Here is a 23,187-nt window from a genome sequence, read left to right as displayed (position 1 = left end):
AATCACCTTAAGATTAATGATGAACTCGATGAGTTGTTCATACAACTCGGCGAGTCAAGGTCAGGACTTGTTCATCAGATGAAGGTGAACTCGACGAGTTGATCATACAACTCGGCGAGTCGGATGAAGGTTCAGTCAATGTTCAAATAGAACGAATACTCGTCGAGTCATTGCTTAACTCGAAGAGTAGAGGCGTGTATAGGGACAAATGGATGGATAGGGACTCAGCGAGTTGGCAGCCCAACTCGGCGAGTCAGGTCAACTGGAAGTTGACTTTGACTTTGACTTTGACTTGGTTGGGGGTAAAATGGTCATTTTACCCTAAGAGCAGTTAGCAGATTATGACTGAGTATTTTGTGGAATTTATAGCCAGAGGATTTCCAAAGCAGCAGCAGCAGTAGTCAGAGGATTCCCACATAGATCAGCAGCTACTACGAGGTGAGTTACCTTCCAGTAGCGATGGATCTAAGAACACAATGTTGTCCCACCAGTAGGAGTCGTATGCTAGATGATTGTCTTTGTGATACCATCTAGGTTTGCTACTACCTGATATGTTATGTGCTGGCATGATATGTTATATGCGATAATAGTAGAGTTCGGTTGTTAGGACCGAAGGGTAGGTCAGACACCCCAGATATGTCTGACAGTATGTGATGATATGTTTATATGCTGGCATGATATGTTATATATGATAGTAGTAGTAGGAGGGGATTAGTCCCCAAGTTCAGTTGTTAGGACCGAAGGGTAGTTCGGACACTTCAGATATGTCTGATAATATGTTATGTTATGATATGTGATAATAGCAGTAGGGGGTGGAATAGTCCCCGAGGTTCGGTTGTTAGGACCGAAGGGTAGTCAGTAACCCAGAATGGCTTGACACGGGTAGGTCGGCACCCCAGAATGGCCGTACGGGTAGGTCGGCACCCCAAAATTGCCCGAAAGTATGTATGTTATGTGATTGTATGATATGTGGTACAATGGGGGAACTCACTAATCTTCGTGCTTACAGTTTACAGTTTTGATTTCAGATACCTCTACAGTGAAGGGGAAGGAGCTGGTACGGTAGTGGTAGCGGCATATCATACACACACTCATTGTTTTTCGCACTATGAGTCATTCTGGGATTTGTACTCTGACATTATCGTTGTTTTATGATTTGGTTTTCAGACACGAGATATGTTTTATGAAATGATATGATCAGATGATGTTTTATTACAAATGTTCTGCAAATCATCTATTTAAAAATAAAATTTTTGGACGTGAAAATTGGGTCGTTACAAACTTCAAAAAAAATTGGCTTAATCTAGACAAAATTGCCTAATGGGATTAGCTAAAAAACTTGGCTTAATGCATTAAGATAGTAACACTTTACTATTTGCCCTTATTCTTTTTGTCATCCCAACTCCCCTCACTTTAAATTAATTTATATCATATAGTTTTGATTCATGTTTTAAAAAACATGAATTATATGATTTAATAAATCTTTGAAACAGATAAGTTACAACTCAATAAATAAAAATTATTGCCGGTAATTAATTGGGTTAATGACAACCAATAACACGAAATTTGCTCTTTAGGTCACTAAACTTTTTTTTCTAAGTTCCCATTACACCGTAACAATGAATTTCAATCAGATAAATATGTCATACCGGATGATGTTACAATGGAGGCAATCTTAATGTATTATGTAAATTCGGTTCAAAAAGGAAAGTCTTTATGCATACAACACTGTATCATGACGACAAACAACATTATTGATTAAGCCAATACCCATTTGGCATAAACGGGTTAGAATATTTTTTTTTCTTTGTTTTTTAATTATTTTTGGTTGTAGGCATGGATAATTTATCAAGAGGGCAGGTCGGTGGAGCTAATTGATGAGAATTTAAGCGAGTCGTGCCATTTATATGAAGTGTTGAGATCAATTGAAGTGGCCTTGTTATGCGTTCAAAGAAACCCTGAAGATAGGCCCAACATGTCTTCAGTGGCAGTGATGCTCAATAGTGATAGTCAACTGCCACAACCCAAGCAGCCTGGTTTCTTGTGCACGGAGCATGTCCCTCGGCCTCAAGATGACATGTCATCTACCACCCGTGCACCCTCTTCAACTACTGCAATCATCATTACACTAGTACATGGTCGTTGACTATATATATATATATATATATATATATATATATATATATATATATATATATATATATATATATATATACTAGTTTATAACCCGTGGTAACCACGGTTACAAAATTAATTAAACATTCATAATAAAATTTAATAACTATTAATCAATTATTTTAAATAAATAATTTTAAATAAGTTATTAATTATTAATTATGAAATATATCAAATTTTTTAAAGTTATTATAACTTCAAAATTAACATATAATTAGAAAATGTAAATTTTAATTTTGAAGTGAGTTACCTAATATATCTACATAACAAATGACATAATATTAATGAGGGTGTTGTATGAGAATGACACTTGGCAAATGGAGATTAAAACTATTCTTTTATTAGAATACTAGTTTATAACCCGTGAAACCACGGTTACAAAATTAATTAAACTTTAATAGTTAGAACACAAAATTATTAATCAATTATAATCGTTAATATAAATAAATATGTGAAATTATATTACCTTATAATTTGTATTAATTTTATTTTAATTTTTATTCCATTGCTATTAGTTTATTGTAATTAAAATGAAAATTTTAAAATTTGAAATAGATAACTAATAGGTTGACAAGTGGCATGCATTAATTAAGAAGTTTAATAGGGTGACACATGGCAAAAAAAGAATAAAATTTGTATTAATTAAGAGGCCTAATATGATGACACATATCAAAAGGAGATTAAAACTATTTTTTTATTAGAATAAGGATATATATATATATATATATATATATATATATATATATATATACACACACACTAGCCGTTTACCCGCGCCAAGTGACGGGTGCGGATAATTACTTTCAAAAATTAGTTTCTATAGGCGATTAGTTATTTTGTGTAAATAATTTATTACATCTAAACAATTATCAATAATTGACATGCTAGCATATAAAGGAAATCAATAATAATTAAAAATGAAAATTTTGGATTGTTTACAAATGTAATGAACGCATGATTGATTGTACATTATTAATCGTGCAACATTTCTTTGTACACCATATTTGATGTACACTTCACTGTCGTTAAATTGTTCGTCAGGCTTCACTAATAATTTCGTCTTTTTTTTTTTGCATGTTGGAAAAATATTTTCATATATTGGATCTATTGTGTCGAAAATAGATCATTTAGATTTCATGATAACATATTTGATTCCAAAGAACACAAAGTGCATTATAAATACCATTCACCATTTAAATATATTGTAAATGTATGTAATAATTGTATGGTATTTTGGATATTAATTGTTTGTTTGAATTGAACATCATAACCAATTAATCCATGTCATGTTTGAAAGTAAGTTTCTAGTAGATGCATGCATGTGCAAATAGGCGACAGTGAAAAGGTTATTTTTGACTCATAACTTTCTTTCGATGAACAGCTCCTGTCGAAACATGTCGTATTCAGACTTATAACCAATTCATCGACTTGCAAGTCTGTTGTCGCTTGGGTTTGTAAGTTTCATTCTTTTGCTTGTAACCGTGCAATGCAGCGGAATATGAATCTTGTTGTAAAAGATTTTGAGTGAGATTAGTTAATTGAAACTGAACTTGTAATTTATTTTGCTCAAACCCTATGTTGTAAGGCTTTTGATTTGAGTCTTTAAGAATTGTTATGTAAATAAATTATTTATTTATCATCTCGTATACACCACCTAATGAGACGAATGATATACTTTTATGATCTACTAATAGTTACTTAAATTAATATATGATGTCAAATGACACCAATCATATATCATGTATAATCATTCTAAGAAAAAAATTTATAAGATATAAATAACTTAACACATTTAATTCAACATCTACTATAATAAATAAAGGTTTTTTGCCACATGTCTTCTTCTCATTCATTTGGACACATGACATTTTTTAGAATTTTTAAATTTTCTATTTTCCACTTGTCATTTTATTGTATTTTTCATTTTATTAAATTAAAATTCCACATTTAATATATAAGATAATATATATGTAAGGTATTTATTAGAAAGGGTATATATATATATATATATATATATATATATATATATATATATATATATATATATATAATGTATTCAATACATTAAAGACTCATTAATTTTAATAATTCAAAAAATTTCTCATTTTTCTTATTAATTCAAAATTTTCAAATTGTTAAAATTTTAAATTTAATTTTTTTAAATAAACTCATGTAATACATGGATCTCACACCTAGTTACTTATTATTTGTTGAACTTTTATTTATTTTAAGAAATGAATGTAATTGATAACAAAACCATTGAAAATATCTCGAATTTACCCATTTAATCAATCCTATATCGAATTTCCCATTTTGTATGGTCCATGAAAAATAATATATTTCTTAAACACATTATTAGTAATACGACTGAATGGTTATAATCTAATGGTATAGAAAGATGACAATCAATAAAATACAAACACGCACAATATTTATTTATTTTCCTCACTCCAATATCGCCTATATTAGAAACAAATAAAGAATAATATACTTTGACATAAAAAAGAATTACATGATTTTAGCATATTTCAATAAAGTGAATCAAATTATTGCAGATAATATCTAACAAAATTCCTCCATTCTCATGTATGTCACCCAAAATTAGCATTTGTCTTGTAATCTTAGCTATAATATCAACAACTGCTCCATCGTATACATTGTCCAAATTGATGCTCTTTTGTAATCATCTTCATCTTTTCTAATTATTAATTTTCTATCGGGGGCAAAATGGTAAAAAAAAAAACTTAGATTTGAAATTCCCCTCTACGATCAATTATAAATTAAAATCAAATACCATGACAAATCTATATTAGCCGACCCACTGCTTCGATTTCAATTGATGTCACTGCCTCATCCCTCTTTTGCACTCTATTGGTGCTTCTTGAGACCAAATAATGTCCCTACAATAGGAAATTAACAAAAATAGAACAAAAAGTGGCATGTGAGAACGCCTTTCTCTTTTTAGAAAGTGTGTTTGTGTTTTGACTCAACTAAAAACAATCCCAAATTAAATAAGAAAAATCCATTAAACTCTAAAAAAATACAAATACTAAAAACTATGCAAGAAAGAGGACAAATTTGACTTGTTTCATTCTTTTCATTTGCTTCTGAACACACATTTAGAAAAATATTTGTTAAAAAGGACGTGCATGTGTATTCTACTTCAAAAAGACCATCCAATGTTTGGAAAAACTTCATCATTTATAACCGTTGTTATTGAGATTTGGAAAAAAGTTGGCATACAAAGATCAATAGATCATGTCTTCCAAGTTTTGTAGGGTAAAGGTTACACTTTGCATCCTTGCCAACTGAACAGGTATCACAACCAATATGGATCAATCTTGGCGGGATTTTTCTATATATACGATACTTGTTTTAATGTAAAGAATAAGAAAAATATAAGAGTTATAAGATCTGGAATATAATTGAAGAGATTTGGATCATGGGTTTCTAAGAAATCTTAATCTGGCTCGAAAATGGTGTTTCATTCAGATGGAAAACTAAGTAAGAAAATTTATTTTGATAGAATATATAGAAGAGAAGTATACCTTGAGGTACCAAGCTAATTCTACACTAAGAGATGTTTTACCAACACCTTGTAGACCAACCAGTGGGGCGGATTCAAGGCCACTGATTGGGTGACCAAACATCTCTGCTCTGAGTGGATACTTTTGAAACCAACTCTTATTTTTGAACTGTTGTAAACTCTAGTCCAACTGTGCCTAAGTTTTGGCTTCCAACGGTCTCTTGTGCTTTTTCAACAACTAATTGTAAGTGTTTCCCTTGTGCTTATATTCGAAGCTGTAAGTGTCTCTGTACAATGGAACCATAAACATTTCTATATTTTTTGAATTATCACTTGTACCTCAAGTTGTTCATGTATCCTTCTTTGAACTTTATTTTGCATCTGTATTGCTTCACTTATCTGAATGGATGTTTGTATCATTAATAAGCATTAGAGGGGTACACATTAAGAGATGTTTGTATCATTAATGAGCATCTATATTGCTTCACTTATCTGTAAATTTCTTGCTGAGAATAGAACGCTTATAGCAGCCAACCAACAATTTGAAATCACATTGATACGGTTTCTTGCCATTAGAGTATTATACACAACCATCAGTCATCAGAAATTCAAAATTAAGGGATGTATTTTTGGAGAATAAATAGAGGCATCTATTAAATAAATTCCACAAACGCAAATTTATAAACTTAAAATTATCAGTAAACTGCTACCTATTCCTGGTGTTGAATAGTTGTTGCAATACATGCACCATTGACCATAGGTGAATTAGAACTAATAAAAAAAACTCAAGTAAGTTTAAGACTCAGAAAAATAAAGATAATAGATGTCTGAACCCAACAGACATTTCATCGAACATTTGACGTGCACACCTAATGTATCAAAGCAGATAAGAAAATCTTGGAAAAATGGTTAAACCAATTACCTCAACTACTAAAAAATGTAAGAACAAAACTTAAATTTTGAAGATTGAACAATATCAAAAGAGTAAAATCTTACTTCCGAGTTCTTAGATATCCGATTAGAGATGAATAACTTGATTTACAAAATGACTGGAAGCTACTTGGGTTTGATGGTAACCTGTAAAAAATTATCATGTAACCTATAATAAAAAAGATAAGCAAATATCAAAATCTATGAAGCTACCTGGGATTACTAATAAAATGATGCTAATAGTTCAAAAATGCAAAATGAAATCAACAAATCCTGGATTTGTTCCTCACTTTTGTGGATATTCATAGCCCTAGACAGAGAAAGAAAGGGTGAGTAGTAGTGGTTTGTGTGTATGTGCCAAGACAAACAGAGAAAGAAACCCCTAGCCATCCCAACTGGTCCAGCCGATGCAAAAGTCCTGCACTTCAAACTCAAAATTTAAAAAAATAAAATAAAATAAAATAAAATCATGAAAATAACAGCCTGATACCTCGACTTTTCTACACCCTCGTCGAAACCTCCAAATGTCAACTGACTTTTATAATTTTCAGGGACTTGGAGATGATTAGGGAAAATAACAGCCTGATGCCTTGACTTTTCTACACCCTTTTCACCACAACCAGATACCTTCAGGGATCCAATGTGTATTGTCCATAGATATTTCCATATGCTCAGACCCATTCACTTTTACAGGCTCATGTAATAATTGAGGAGGCTGGTTATCCTTATTGGGACTGACAGCCGATAAAGAAAGAGGCTTCAGAGATCTCAATTCCTTCAACTACATCAGAATTTAGTTGTCTTGCATTGTCAGAATCTACAGCTTCTACAATGACCGGAATGGAATCAACACTGACCTTAATTCCAGTTCCAGCTGGAAGTCTGGAATTTGATTTAGTAGAGCCACTGCATTTTACAATCTCACATTGTATAGTACCAACAGCACAAGTGATCTTAGAGGAAACCACAACAGTATCTGAAGTAGAAGATGATTCAGGTGCAAGTGCAACCTTATCACTGTAGCTCCCATTAGATACAGCCAATGTACCATTGCCATTGGAAACAGAATTTGCCACATGTGCACCATTGTTTACGTTTCCAGAATCAACTGTAACGATTAGCCTTGAATCCCTCTCTTGGTGATTAGTAACACCATATCCCTTTCTGTATTGAATTTCATAATCAAAGCCTAGGAGTTTCAATAGCCATTTTTGTTAGAAGGGAGCAGACAAGCAATTCTCTAAAATGTGTTTTAGGCTTTCTTGATCAGTTTTGACTTTCGATGATGAAGTGTCTATCCAAAAGATATTGGCTCCACTTTTGAACAACATGGATAATCACCAACAACTCCATCTCATAAGTGGATAAGGTAAGGTTTTGTGGTGAATGAGTCTTGCTAAATGCTAATGAATGCAATTGGGTGGCCTTTTTGCACTAATGCAACACTTATACCAATTCTAGAAGCATCTGTTTCGATTGTGAAAGGTGAGTTGTAGTCAATTGGAATAAACCATAGCTTCTTTTAGTGCATTGAAAGCTCCCTCTGCATTTTATCTCAACTGAAACCATCTTTTTTTAATAACTGAATGAAGGGTTTATCAATAATGCCATAGTTTTAAAAAATCACGATATTACCCCCGTCAAACCCAAAAAAACTCTCAACTGATTGAGATTATGTGGTGTAGGCCAATCAACCACAACCTTTTTCTTGTTTGGATCTGTAGATACTGTTTTGAGTAATGATATGCCCCTAATCTGCTATTTAACCAGGTGAATTAATGGAAGAATAATCCATGGAATTAGATGGTGTGAAGGATCCAAGAGTAGAGAGACATTGGGGAGAAATAACTTTTTAATTCATAATCATAACTCAGAAAATAGAGTTGATATATACTCTATTACAATGGGAGAGGAATACAACTGATTACTGATACTATCTAATTGATCCTTTCTCACCTTGTTGGCTACCCCACTCACAAGGAATTAAATAATAATAATTAATAATGCATACATACAAGTGCCACGTTAATCTTCATCTAAACGTGATCAACTATGAGGTCTATTTGTTTTCACCTTGTTAGCTTCCTTAGGATCCATATCACAGTCTTTGACGTTGTGTACACGAACCCATCGATGTTCTTGGATCCTATGGTCTTTTTGATTTCTTGAATTACCATCCGAGCGTTGTGCGGAATCGAAACCCTAGTGACGCCGCCGCCGCTCATGGTGAAAAAGTGAGGCCAACAAGGCGCTGAAGAGATCTGCCTCTCTTGTGGCATACCATCCGAGGTCAGGTGGCGGCGGTGGCGATGGTGGAGGCGCTGAGACATTCAGCAACGACGCCAAGAGAGAGACGGTAGAGCTTCGGTTTGATTTGGTGAGTATCGATCGATTCTGAAACGATTAGTAAGGAGACGGAAAGAAGAGGGTTTCGATTGTTTTGTGAAGTGTTGTGTGTAGAGAAGATTAGGTAACATCTTCGATAAGGTAATACCGTGTATATCTTATACACATCTGATCTGAGTATGATTATAAGATATTACCGTAAGATATTTTACCTCTTAATTTTCAAGAAACAGGAAAAAAAAAAAAATATATATATATATATATATATATATATATATATATATATATATATATATATATATATATATATATATATTTATTTATTTATTTATTGTAATAAATGAAAATATTTTCTCATCATCTTCTTAAGCATTTGATCACATATCATTTTCTTATAATTTAGATTTTCTTCTCACATGGCCTACAAAAATCACACATCATATTAAGGAAATCACGTCAAAATATTGATTCCTATGAGGATTAATTTTTGGGAATGATTAGGTTAATTTCATATGATTTTAAATTAAATTTTTAAAAACTATTATGATTTGTAGGCAAATAATATGGAACGAATCTTTCAAATTAATTTACAAATCATCCATGCAAAAAAGATTTTAAACTTAAATGGAAGCTAATTTGAAATCCATATCCTCAAAATATCCGTAATTTTGAATGATTTCCAACCCGTTTGCGTGAATCAAGGAGATGATGAAGGCTTATTTCAATTTTCAAATTCCCTATTCACGTTCACTTCTGGATCAAAATTGTGATCGTATTTTCCTCTCGAGGTCGAGGGTTCTGACAGTTGACGCTTCAATTTTCCAAATCGTCATGTATCATAATCCTTTCCAGATTTTAATTCCAATTTATTGTGTATATAAGAATTCGTATTTATTTCATTCTTTCATCTCAGTAGGTCGATTACTTTGGTTGAGTTTGAGAGTTTCATCTACAAAAACATCATCAACTCTAGCAACAACTACACAAGGTTAGTAATTCCATTTTTTTTTTTTTTAATGTTTACAACATCATTTTTCAAGTTTTGACTTGAAAATGTTGTGTAATTTCATGCTTTTCATCATGCTCGCTACATGTTCAATGTAATGCCAATGTGTATTTAATAATGGGGCAATCTGAATTCTTGTATTGAGGAGTCTCATTTACAAGAAATTTTGAGTTTTTTAGTTAAAATTACATTTTCGACCTTTTTGTACAAATTACATGTCTTGCCCATTCTAAATTCATTTACTCATATCTATGAACTCACATGAGTTACTACACTTGAAGGAGGGAAGTTTCATTTATTTGAGATTTTTGCAAGAAAATTTGATTTCAAATATGTCAATAAGAATTCTTGTATTGACCTCACTAATTTCCTAGAAAGTTTAATATTTTGAAATTTTTAGTAAAAATGACATTTTTTACCTTTTTCATCAAAAGGTGTAAGAATTCTTGTATTGGGCAACGGAATTCATGTATTCATATATGTGAACTAAACTGACACAAGTATATTACACTTAAATGAAGTAAAGTTTTATTTTGTTTGAGTTTTTTTTTCAAGAGAGTATGATTTCAAATATGTCGGTCTGAATTTATAAAAGATCTCATTTGTTAGGAATTTTTAACGGTATATAACTCATCTTCCCAATATTATGTTCATATTTATGATTTTTATATTACTTCTAGCGTGCTCAATATAATCTTTAATGGTAGACTTCAACCTACCTGTTAAGACGTTGGTAATTAGATTATAAACATTGTTTATAACCTGATTTTGAATCATTTAAGACACGTTGTTGATTGGTCACTATTCAGTAAGCTTTCCTCATACCAAAAGTATTATTATTTTCTTTAAGGTTAACTAAATAATATGGTTATTGTTTAGTTCATACCCCGTAAAATAATTATAAATTCTTTAGTTTGGTCATTTGTGTCACTTTAAACCGAACAAAAAACTTTATAATGATAATAATTCCATGGTATGTTTTTCTTTTTTTCCCGTGTCCTTTTATCTATCGTTTCAGATTTGCCAGCTTTATAACCTGATGAAGGATGAAGGATGCCTTACAGATGGCATAAGCACATTGGAGAATACATGTGTGCACAAACTCATGTTTCATGATCTGGTTGTGACATTACTAATATCAAGTGGTGAAAGATAGCATCTGGAATGTCTGAAAACTTTACAACCCGAAAACATTCATTATATGTACTATGATGCATTTTTAAGCAGTGTTTGTTTTGTGGATTCCGATGGAATTGGAATATGAGATTCTTTTCCATGGCATCCAAATGGACAAAATTAATTTTCATTAGGATCCTTTAGGTTGTATGTTTGATGGATTTCATTCATAAAGTTGGATGGAAGGAATTCATTTTTATTCTCTTATTTTCTTAAAAAAAAGAAAAATACAAAAATACCCTTACCTTTTTGTAGTTGGCTATGTTTGGAATGGAATTGAGATGGTGATCAAGATTTTGAGTTTTGAAATGAATATGAAGCAAGAGTATATGTGAGCATTTGAGTTGTAAGACATAAACAACAAATTTACGTCCATGGGAGCTTTGAATGATTTTGATAACTTGGAATATTGATTATGTATATAAATGGGTTGTTGGCTTTTAATTTGTTTTAAGTCGTGAGTTGAAAGTCTTTCAACGATAATCGCTTGAAGAATATTGAAACATGAAAAATGTTCCAAAATATGTAGATATGAATTTTTTGTTGGAATATATAAAATCTTTTTCGACACATATTGAAATTAAGAAGGGTTGTTGTTTTCCTGTTTAATTATTGAACATAATTATTTCAATATTTCAATAATTTTTTTAATATAGATTGAATTAATTAATTAATTGTTATTCATTTGTATTTATTTGAAATTTTTGCTTTAAAATGATTAATGTTTTTACTTTCATATTTAATTTTTTAAAATCAACCCGCATAATACACGGGTTTCACACCTAGTTAATTAATATATGAAATTCTTTTGTTTTAGATGTTTAAAAAGTAAGAAATAACTTTAAGGAAAGCCAACCGGATGTTAACGTGGAGACTTTTGACAAGTTAGTTATGCTTAGTCATTAGGCTGTAGGGAGTGGTGTCACCGAAACCGGACTCCCTTCACCTTCATATAAGCGTTACGTCACTTTTTACCACTGTGGTTTTTTTTACTACACCAAGGGAGTGATGTCACACTTTTATTTTCTTTTTTTTGTTTTTTTGTAACTATTTTAATTTAATAAAACTTCTTTTTTAATAAAAAAACATAATTTTAAAAAGATAATATTTCATTAATCAAAAATACAAATACCATACATAACTTAAAAAATACCCTAAAAATTTAGAAAAGCAATTTAGAAACATAAAACCTATAACTTATTAAAAAAAAACACCAAACAATTAAAAACTTGAAAAAAAAAAACCACAACTTATTTATAAAAAAAAATAAATAAATAAAAAAAATAAACTAAAATAAAAAACACACCAAACGATTAAAATCTTGAAAAAAAAAAACTAGAAGTTTGCGTAACGTTTTTTCGCTTCCTCCTCATCGTCAAAATAAGTTGAAAGAAGATATTTTTGAAAAAACATATTGAGGAAGAGATAGTAAAAAGATAGGAAATTATTGTGAAAATTTTATAAGTAATGGTATGTATATATAGGGTGAATTTAAAAAATAAAGAAAAATAAAATAAATAAAGAAATTACCAGCGCAAGGACCCAAATAAGCAGCAGCCAATCAAGAGATGCGGTCAAAACTCGGCACACTGCGACAAAAACCGCATGAAACCGTACCCAGGGGGCGGTGTACGCGGTCTAGCTAGCAAAACTGCGGTCCAATCCGCACAGCCTTATCTTAACCTCTAAAACCAAATAAAAAAGTAGAATATTGATATAACTAACGGGTCTAGACTAAAAAAATAAATATATAAATATATAATAAAGTACCTTTTAAAGCAAAGCCGAATAAATGATATTGCCCGCTTACATCCATAAATTTGATTATTTCGATCATAAATAATTGAAAAAGAGCCGAGCCCTTGAGTTAGAATCATCTTAGACATATATTCGAAACTAATTTGTTTTAACGTCAGAGTCATATTCAAAAACTCAATCACATTATTGTGACATCAAGTCACTATAGTCATTTTAACAATTCAGTTTCTTACAACAAAATTTTGTATGTATCCTTATTTAATTATTTGGTCCTCAATATCCTTGCACTAAAAAATCATCTAGTTGAACCATGATTGAAGTCCTATAACAAAATCTGTGAAGTGATATAAATGAATTTTTAGATTTTTGGGAGCATTGCACGATCTTCTATAAGCAATCAGACGAAGGGACAAATGTTGTCCGATTGAGCTGAAATATTACAAAGGTCTTCCCAACTTGTTGATATTCGACCTCACAAAAAATAAGTTGATTAGGACAGGTTTTGTTGCAGTTTTTGGCCTCGTAAACAGCTGTACAGAAAGCTGCCAGATTCAACTATGGCAGCCCAATATTATTTCAGCTCACATGAATTACCTGGCAGCCCAATTTATGGGGCATGGCTCGTTGTTGTTGACACTTTTTCCTAGGGCCATGGAAGTCAGAGCATTTCTAAACTATATCCCGCAGCCCATAAATGAATATTCCAACAGCTCATTATGGCAGCCCACAAATGAATAGAAGTAAAAGTCCATCAGGTCTTATGAAAGAACAGCAGGGTATTTTTGAAACAAATATTATGATATTATCAATATCATGATTATTATGAATAGTTTATTTAGGTTTTTTATCTGGTGTACTCGATAAGAACACCTCTAAATTTGGCATGAAAAAAAATGGAAGTGATTCACATAACCTTTCGATTGAGAATGACTTTTTAGATAAAGTATGGTTGAACAAGGACATGAATATACCAGTATAATATCTGGTGCTCAATGACTTTCCAGAAGTTCAGTTTAGAGTGAATGCAAAAGACTATATGAAAAATGAAGTATATTATTAAAAAGTCCTCCACATCTAGAAATATAGGAAAAAATGTTGACGATGGTAGTAGAAAACCAGAACAAGACTCTAATATATGGAATATACATGGAAATAAATTTATTTTGAAACCCAAACAAAAGGTCTAACAAATCATATAGACTGACCATTTCTATGGTTTGCTTAAAAATATGGTTAATATACAGACAAAAAGTTATTGCAGTTGTTAGAATGATATATTAGTGATTTTCATATGTTGGAGCAGGTGAAGGAATCCTTGTATTATTATTATATTATAATCTAATATTCTCTTCGTTAACTAAATAAAATGTCTTGTTTAACTATTTATTCATTAAAATGGACGTTGGTTTCTTAACTAACATTCTAGTTAAGATATGGATACCCAATTGCCTCCTGTCCCGATCTCATATTTATTTTTTATCTACAATATTCGTTTATAATTGTTAATAATGATCAAATAAATCCGCAAAAATGAAATTTATATTGCACATTTTCTTATCTCACGTTTTTTTTTTTTTTTTTTTGCTAATTTTAACATTTTTTTACCGCCAATGTTATGTTCGCTTGATGTTTTAACTATTTCAGTAATGTAATTTTTTTCGGAAATTTTCATTTTATGTTGTAGTGATACCTCGGAAAAAAGAATTTAGGCTATCCTTTCTCTTTGACCATGGCTCCACTGATCATAGTCTCATAGATAAAATAAAAATGATTATTAATTTAGATTCATGATATCTAGTGAAGATAGTTGCTTCTCATAAATTTTTTAAGTAGGGTCGGGAGGAGGGGTGATGTATTGTTACTTGCAAATGCATGACATCTTTACCAAAATGATGAACCATTTTTGGGCGGACGTGTGGACAATATTATTCTATGAGAATTACTAAGAGAATAAGTTGTTTAGTAATGCGAATACGTTCAACCTCACACAAGTATCGTCATTTTCATGCATTCTCAATAATTCTTATTTATTTTTGTCTCACATATCGTTTTCCACTCATTTTTATTCTTACAGAATACGATGTTGGTTATTTTGATAACCATAAACATAAATGCGAAAGCATGAACTTTGGATCTTTAAACTTGAATCTGATTAACAGAAAACTTAAACATGAAAGAATGATTACATACCTGATTTCATTATAATCTTTGGATTTGAAGAACTAGGGTTGGATTTTCCAGTTGATCTCAAGAGCTCTCTCTAAAATATCTCAGCAAACCCTAAATGAATTTACATGTGTATTTCGTATGTTTTGATTTGCTCCTCATTATATGTATTTATAGATGGAGATAAACCCTAATGTGAAAGATGAAGGGATCTTGAGGATCTTGAGTCAAACCGGGAACTCAACCCACAAGGTAAGTAAATATTCTATAAATTGGTCCATTAACAATTTATAATCTTACCATAATAACTGGATTTAATGATAACATTACATGTATATGATGTAGTCCCATAATTATCTAACAATCTCCCACTAGACCACGAATATATAATGTATGTATAACGGTATAACTGTATAAGCGCTTTAATGAATGCTATCATAATAATGTTACCCTTAAACAATCTTGTCCACTAATCATAATAGTATACGATCAAAGCGGCATTCGTTACAATCTACGTAACTAAACCTATCAATGGTCACATATATATATATATATATATATATATATATATATATATATATATATATATATATAACTAACGATATAGATTAAACATGATGTGTGGTTTTAAAATATAAATATATTTCCAACGAGTTCCTCTTTAGATTGAAGTGAGATCAAACTTCAAATAAGTGCAACTAATAATGGAGTTAACTGAATTCTTAATTATGTACAGAAAAACATAATTGTTCTTAAACAAAACATAAAGCACCATAAAACTCCCACTAAAACCAAATATCACACCAACGTGTGTAGTATGCTCATGAAAGACCTAGGGAGGTAATCCCTTTATGAGCGGATCCACTTTCATTGAGTTTGTTCATATGTGCTATATATATTTCCATTTTGCACTATTGTGTTAAGAGAAGAAAACTTGATATCAATATGATTTGACTTAATAGAACTTCTGTTGTTGGAATATAACATTGTTGACTTATTATTACAACTTTAGTGGTCTTTCAATACCATTAATGTGTAGCCTCGTGACAAATTTCTGCAACCATATTCCATGCTACAAATTATGATGCCATTATGGAAGAAGCTACCGAAATCTATTCCATGAAATGGCTCATCATGCTAAAATGTAAAAGTATCCCAATATGGATCAGTAACCATTTTGGCACCTAATAAATCAGATTCTTAATAAAAATGATCTCCAAAACATCTGATTTCCTATAGTTGAGCATATAGCCTTTTGTTATATATAGATATCTCAAAATCCATTTGCTTGTTTCTTATGATCCAAAATTGGGTTGTGTAGATATCTGCCCAAAACCAGAAAGATAAATTTACTCCCACTTAATCTGTGATACACAAAATCATCTATTGTATTTACCTCAAAACCAAAAGAGATAAAAATTGATGAAAAATGTGGTACCACGCATAGGATATCCAAAGTTGAGGTTGTTGATTTTGTGTATTATGAATAGGAGATTGAATAACATTGTCGATCACTGATTCATAATTCGCATACTATCGAAAGCAATAATAGGAATCAAGATTGATTCCTCCTTAAGGACAAAGTTTTAACCTTGTTTCTCTCCCAAACTCAACATCCTCAGAGAATGTTGCTCTATCCAAAATGCAAGGTCATTATCCATGCAATTGAGATCTAACATAATGCCCTCAATCCATTTCTTAAAGTTAACCTCATTGAGTACATGAATCATAAATGTGATCAATGTTAGCTTATATAATACCAATAAGAAAATCTTTTTTTTATGATATTCATAAACCGTAATCAATAAATTCAAGTTATGACATCATTAGAAGGTATCAACACAACATTAATATTAAGTCTTTGGACAGTAATACTAACTTGCAAGAGATATCCTTGTTTTATAGATAAACAATGACAATAAATCATGTCAATTAACAAGCCCCTCTTTTGATTGACTTATTAATCACATGAAACCAAAAAATCGTCACATGTTTATCACGACATATATGTTTATTCGGCCAAATATCAGTCTACCTTTGGGTCAGCTAATACTCGCATTAATAAACACATAAACTATAAATTTTGATAATAAGAATCGACAATATATCATGTCAATTAATAAGTCCCTCTTTGGATTGACTTATTAATGACATGTAACCTAAAAATTGCTGCATATTTATCATCAAACATTTATTTATTCTACCAAATATTAACCTACCTTTGGATCGATTAATATCCGCATTAATAAACACAAACTATAAAATTTAAGTTCTTTATAAATTAAATTTCACAAAAGAGATCACTTTGGCAATATATTGTGTCAATTAATTTACTCTGAAAATAAATAAACATGTCAAAATTGTAACTTATTGACAACTGAAATATTTGTCAAAGTGCGACATTGTGTATAAGGTATACCTTTAGGTGGAACACAATTCACATAAGCAAATATCATTTAACAAAATTGATTAAAAATAGTATAGATTACTTGGGTAACAATATTATATCAATCACAATATATATATATATATATATATATATATATATATATATATATATATATATATATTATCCAAAAGGTTCAATAATTCCATCAAAAATATGACGAAATTTGTAAGAAAGAAAAAAAAATGGCAATGATATTTCAATTGATAACTAAATAATAGCAACAATCAACATTATCACTAATACGAAGATTTGCTATAACAAAAATATGGACAATACATACAAAAATATTGGTTTTATCATGCTCAAGATTTACATTAATCCATAAAAGAATTGGGTTTTATAGCCCACAAATTTAAAAAATATATTGTGAGTATCTAAAATTGTTATAAAACCCATTTATATGCTGACTATTGCCTTTGGTTTCTTTAATAGACTTTAATAATCTTAAAACCTTTTAATCAAATAAAACCACAAACCTTTGATATTATTACCGAAACTCGAGAAGTGAAGTAGTCAAGTAAACCTTAATTTGTATTTAAATCTCATTTAACCCCTTTACAACAATGTTACACGATAATAATAACAAAATAAACAAAAATATGGGTCTCGTACCTTTAAATGCGTATAGCCGAATAGGGTGGCTAGTATTGTTACCTAATATACTTTACACATAGATTATATTGTTTTAAAAGTATTCATATTTTCGATTCATTTAAAGAGCGTAAGGATAAGACTTAAATCCAACTATGAATTATTTATATATATATATATATATATATATATATATATATATATATATATATATATATATATATATATATTAAACTAATAATAGCAAGAATGACTTTTGTGTAATAGCTAATACCCAATAGCTAATCTTGTGTAGTCAAAGTCACATAACAAAATCAACTAAAAAAAGCAAAAACAAAAAAATGAAAGTTGCTTTGGAAGAAAATCCCTTACTAACATGTATACATTGATACATACGGGTACTGAATCCGAAAGAAAACAAGAGTCAAAATCTCACTCATTCTTTCCCTCGTTACTTGTCAAGAAAACTTATTTATAATGAAACCAATAATAATAATAATAATAATAATAATAATAATAATAATAATAAGACTAAACTGCAAATTTGGTCCCTGTGGATATCAAAAAAATGTGGATACGGTGCAATTTTTTTTCAACTTGCACCATTGGTCCAAAATCGAATTTTTTTTGTGGTTTTGGTCCCTAGAAAAGTTGAAATAACTTTTTTGCCCTTTTACTTTTACTTTTGAATTTCTTTACTATTTTTTTAACATTTAAAAAAAGAAAAATAAATAAATAAAGTGGCCAATATTCTAGCCACTCGTAACTCTGCTCTATTTTTTACATTCTTCATCTCTTTGACCCTCCCCCCGACCCCTTCTCCTTCCTACCACCGCTATTGTTGCCTTCATCCCTTCACTTTCTCTATGTTAACCACATTAACCTGCAAAACTTACCTATGTTCTTCACGTTCTTCACAACCACTGATCAAATATCAAAACACAAAAAACAATTCACATGTAGATACACCTACCTGCAACTTAAAAAAAACACACTACCATGTATCTCCCCCCTCTCTCTCTCTCTTAGATCTGCAAAATCCTTTTTACAACACACTTAATATGATCGATGACTACACCAAAATATCATGGAACGGTGGGAGGTTAGTCTAAACCATCCATGCTAGAAACCAACCTATAACATTTTTCGTAATTATTCAACCTCCCCGGAAAATGGTAGAAACTTATCTCTAAGACATGAAGCACAAAAAACACTATGAGATGTATCAGAACAATGGGGAAGAAGTAAACAACCTGATTCCCACCCCCAGCTTGTTCCTGTCTCTGCCTCCTCCATTCCCTCATCTACTCTCCTGTTGTTGGTTACCCAAACAACAATAACCAACTGAAGAGAATTGGTTTCTCAAGAATCCCCAAATTGAAGATGCCACACATAACCTAATCAGGTAAAAATCAGATTTCTTCAACTGAGATAATTGTTGAAGCAAGCCCCACTTATGATGAACATAATCAAGAAACCCAAAATAGAAAAATTAGGCCTTTGCCAACAACTTCTAAAGCATTGGAACTGATCAAGATGCAGGTCCTAAAGTAGAAACAATCTTCGTTTTCGGCCTCTAAATACCTACTAGTTGCAGGCTCTGGTCAATCGTCATTTAATCCATATTCTTTTCGAACGATTGCCTCTGTTATATGCTCCTTGGAAAACACCACCAGCTCCTCCCTCATTTGCATCATGTACATCCCTTGGGGACAACGAAATGGGTTGGTGTTGGAATCTCAGATTTCTTGTTGGTTCTGATTTTAGTGTGTTTTGCTTTTTGATTAGGTGAAGAAGTGGTGAAGTGAAGGAGTTCGATAGGTGTCATGTTCCAAATTAGGGATACAAGGCAGAAGAAACGAGATAGATAGGGAGAAGAGAGAGAGAGAAAGAGAGAGAGAGAGAGAGAGAGAGAGAGAGAGATGAGAGTACATATGGTGTGGGTGGGCCACTTTCTTTTTTATTTTTCATTTTTTTAAATATTAAAAAAGAGTAAAGAAATTCAGAAATAAAATTAAAAGGGCAAAAAAGTCAATTCAACTTTTCTAGGGACTAAAACCACAAAAAGAATTCGATTTTGGACCAATGGTGCAAGTTGAAAAGATTTTGGACTCTATCCATATTTTTTTGATAACCACAGGGACCAAATTTGCAATTTAGTATAATAATAATAAGCAATCTTGACAATACGAAGAAATAGTAAGAGAAACAGGTAATTTCAATTATGAAAATAAGGATCTTAAAAAAATTATCACTAATCTCAAACCAATCAAATAACCATATTTTCTACTAACGGATTTGAGTAGGCTCTGATACCAATTGTTGGTTATTTTGATAACCAAAAACATAAATGCAGAATCATGAACTTTGGATCTTTAAACTTGAATCTGATTAAAAAAAACTTAAACATGAAAGAACGATTACATATCTGATTTCATTATAATCTTCGGATCTGAAGAACTAGAGTTGGGTTTTCCAGTTGATCTTAAGAGCTCTCTCTAAAATCTCTCAGCAAACCCTAAACGAATTACATGTGTATTTCGTGTGTTTTGATTTGCTCCTCATCACATGTATTTATAGATGAAGATAAACCCTAATGTGAGAAATGAAAGGGATCTTGAGGATCTTGAGTCAAACCGAGAACTCAACCCACAAGGTAAGTAAATATTCTATAAATCGGTACATCAAGAATTTATACTCTTACCATAATAGCTGGATTTAATAATAACATTACATATATATGATGTGGTCCCATAATTATCTAAAAAACGAATCAATAAACATTCTGACAGAATGGGAATAATAATAATAAGTCTATAATAACTTTATAGACGATTTGATTAGTTAGAATGTGATAATCACAATAGTTATGTAAGATTGAACGTATTCAAATTATCAAACAACATATTTTCTTTGTCATTCTCACAGAATAACACTGTCCACACGTCCACACATAGATGTCAATCCACATTTGGATTGATATTTATTATGCGGATGTGTGGACAGTGTTATTCCGTGAGAATGACAAAGAAAATGTGTTGTTTGATAATTTGAATACGTTCAATCATACATAACTATTGTCATTATCACACATTCTAACTAATTAAATCGTCTATAAGGTTATTATAGACTTTTTATTATTATTCTCATTCTGTCAGAATGTTTATTGATTCGTATTCTGTAAGAATAAAAATAAGTGAAAAACGATGTGTTAGAACAAAAATGAATAAGAATTATTGAGCATGCATGAAAATGATGATAGTTGTGTGAGGTTGAACGTATTCGCATTATTAAACAACTTATTCTCTTAGTAATTCTCTTAGAATAATATTGTCCACACGTCTGCATAATAGTTGTTCATCCACATTATAATATATATATATATATATATATATATATATATATATATATATATATATATATATATTAGCAGGATACCCACGCAATGCGGCGGACGACAATTTGTTTCTTTTCTAAAAATGGTTTTGTTCCGACAATTAGTTACATTTTAGCGGATGGAAAATAATTTTTTTTCTAGATGTAAGCTAATATAAAAAACATAATATAATGTATATTTCTGGTTTCGCAATAGAAAAATATAATGGATCTTTATATATCATTTAGCAATAAAACATATCCTTAATGTATATTGTTATTCTCGGTAAGAATATATGGTTCTAGTTATTTTAGATTAAAAATCTAAGTATATTTTTTTAGGTTAAAAGAAAACACAATATTGTTTTGTGATCAAGAATATGATTGTTATAGATGTTGAATAACACAAGTTTTAATTATAAAACTATAAACAGACAGTTTAAACTCAAATGACGAACAAATCCGATTAAACATGTTTAACCCGTCCGGTTATCCATGTTGGCATGGTTATTGTTCACATTTTTTTGTTAAACAGAGTTACTTATAACACCAAAATTCAATTTGTGATGTAACAATAACACATTCACAATATGAAATCCTTGAATGCCATATAAGTTCTCTTATTATAAGTTATAAAAGGTCCATAATCTAGCATTCACCCAATAAAATATTTATGTTCATCATCATTGTTAGTTTTTTTCTTCATTTTATCAACTGTTTAGATTATATATATATATATATATATATATATATATATATATATATATATATATATATATATAAATATTTAAGATAGACTTTTATTCAGTAAATTTTCATTATACTCTATCAAATTTGTATTTAAATTTCAGATCTTTATTATTTTTAATTATTTCTTGTTGTTTCGTTTTTAAAATATAAAATGTTGATAATATGTTTTTATGTATATTATTAAAAATAAAATGATTAAATTAGGAGTAAGCATATAACAGCAAAACCCCAACCAAACACAAATTTGGGTATCCTATATGGGTAGCTGTTTTAGAAATTTTCAAATATTCCAAATATTAGAAAAACCCGAAAAAAATTGTTTTTTTAATATGTTAATTGATATTTAAATTTTGAAATGACAGTTAAGTGAGAATTAATATTATCTTCTTTTAATTGTATTTTTATAAATACAATCATTATGATCTTTTTAATTGTACGTCATTTTTAAGTATATTTCGAATATGTTTGTCCAAATATCAAGAAAGTTGTAATATTTTTACATATGCACTCATAAATAAATCCTAAATTAATGAACACTATCATAGTAAGCAAATCTCATCAGGGGTACTCAAATTTGCGATATAAACATCCAAAGCTACTAAAAAACTTCAATTTATTTTATGATATATTGATATTACATGAGAAGTTGGATCAAGCATTTTAGCCTTAGAACCTCTAAACAACACAACAACCAATTTTGGACAAAAGTGGCTACAAGATGAGGTTTTTTTTTCCTTCCTTGACCTCTCGACCTTGATAAAGAAGTTGGATCAAACATTTTAGCCTTAGAACCTCTTCCACCACCTTTTATAACATTCACATCTCTCACATAACAAATGCATAATCTCCCATAAATAATAGGAATTCATTTTATTTATAAAATTATTGAAATGTACCTTTTTGCATTCTGTCTAAAAAAGAATGTTTCAATGATTTAAA

The 23,187-nt window shown here is 30.4% G+C and overlaps 1 protein-coding gene and 1 long non-coding RNA gene across 10 annotated transcripts; one reads left to right on the top strand and one right to left on the bottom strand.

The window, feature by feature from the left end:
* Positions 1 to 4,736: 4,736 nt before the first annotated feature.
* LOC145047826 (uncharacterized) lies at positions 4,737 to 8,319 on the bottom strand. 8 transcript variants are annotated; one of them, XM_078996191.1, is made up of 6 exons: positions 7,122 to 8,319; positions 6,922 to 7,049; positions 6,698 to 6,800; positions 6,412 to 6,472; positions 5,724 to 6,266; positions 4,737 to 5,075 (listed from the first exon to the last, which is right to left on the bottom strand). In XM_078996191.1, the coding sequence occupies exons 1-4, from the start codon at positions 7,310 to 7,312 to the stop codon at positions 6,412 to 6,414; spliced, it is 483 nt and encodes a 160-aa protein (XP_078852317.1). In that variant the 5' UTR covers positions 7,313 to 8,319; the 3' UTR covers positions 4,737 to 5,075; positions 5,724 to 6,266. The 8 variants fall into 8 exon arrangements, 1 of the variants encoding a protein (XP_078852317.1); XR_013682466.1 differs by lacking the exon at positions 6,412 to 6,472 and having other exon boundaries at positions 6,698 to 6,778; positions 6,845 to 7,049; XR_013682464.1 differs by having other exon boundaries at positions 4,737 to 4,888; positions 4,970 to 5,075; positions 5,724 to 6,800.
* Positions 8,320 to 9,006: 687 nt separating this feature from the next.
* Positions 9,007 to 11,413, top strand: LOC145047828 (uncharacterized). Of its 2 annotated transcripts, none has more exons than XR_013682470.1 (3): positions 9,007 to 9,118; positions 9,894 to 9,965; positions 11,002 to 11,413. It is a non-coding gene; the product is annotated as an uncharacterized LOC145047828 (long non-coding RNA). The 2 variants fall into 2 exon arrangements; XR_013682471.1 differs by having other exon boundaries at positions 9,027 to 9,118; positions 9,891 to 9,965.
* Positions 11,414 to 23,187: the final 11,774 nt, after the last annotated feature.

The sequence above is a fragment of the Lactuca saligna genome, chromosome 5 (genome assembly GCF_052625555.1).
Source record: "Lactuca saligna cultivar CGN05327 chromosome 5, ASM5262555v1, whole genome shotgun sequence".
NCBI lineage: Eukaryota > Viridiplantae > Streptophyta > Magnoliopsida > Asterales > Asteraceae > Lactuca > Lactuca saligna.
Note: the sequence above shows the minus strand (reverse complement) of the source record. Positions and strands in the feature narration are given on the sequence as shown.

What these genes read in the sequence shown, in the direction of transcription:
- LOC145047826 (XM_078996191.1), bottom strand. Translation starts at nt 7,312, where the DNA reads ATGGGTCTGAGCATATGGAAATATCTATGGACAATACACATTGGATCC. An exon ending in GAGGGTGTAGAAAAGTCGAG is followed by an intron (nt 7,050 to 7,121) that starts GTATCAGGCTGT and finishes TTTGAAGTGCAG; the next exon opens with GACTTTTGCATCGGCTGGAC. An exon ending in GGCTATGAATATCCACAAAA is followed by an intron (nt 6,801 to 6,921) that starts GTGAGGAACAAA and finishes TTTTTATTATAG; the next exon opens with GTTACATGATAATTTTTTAC.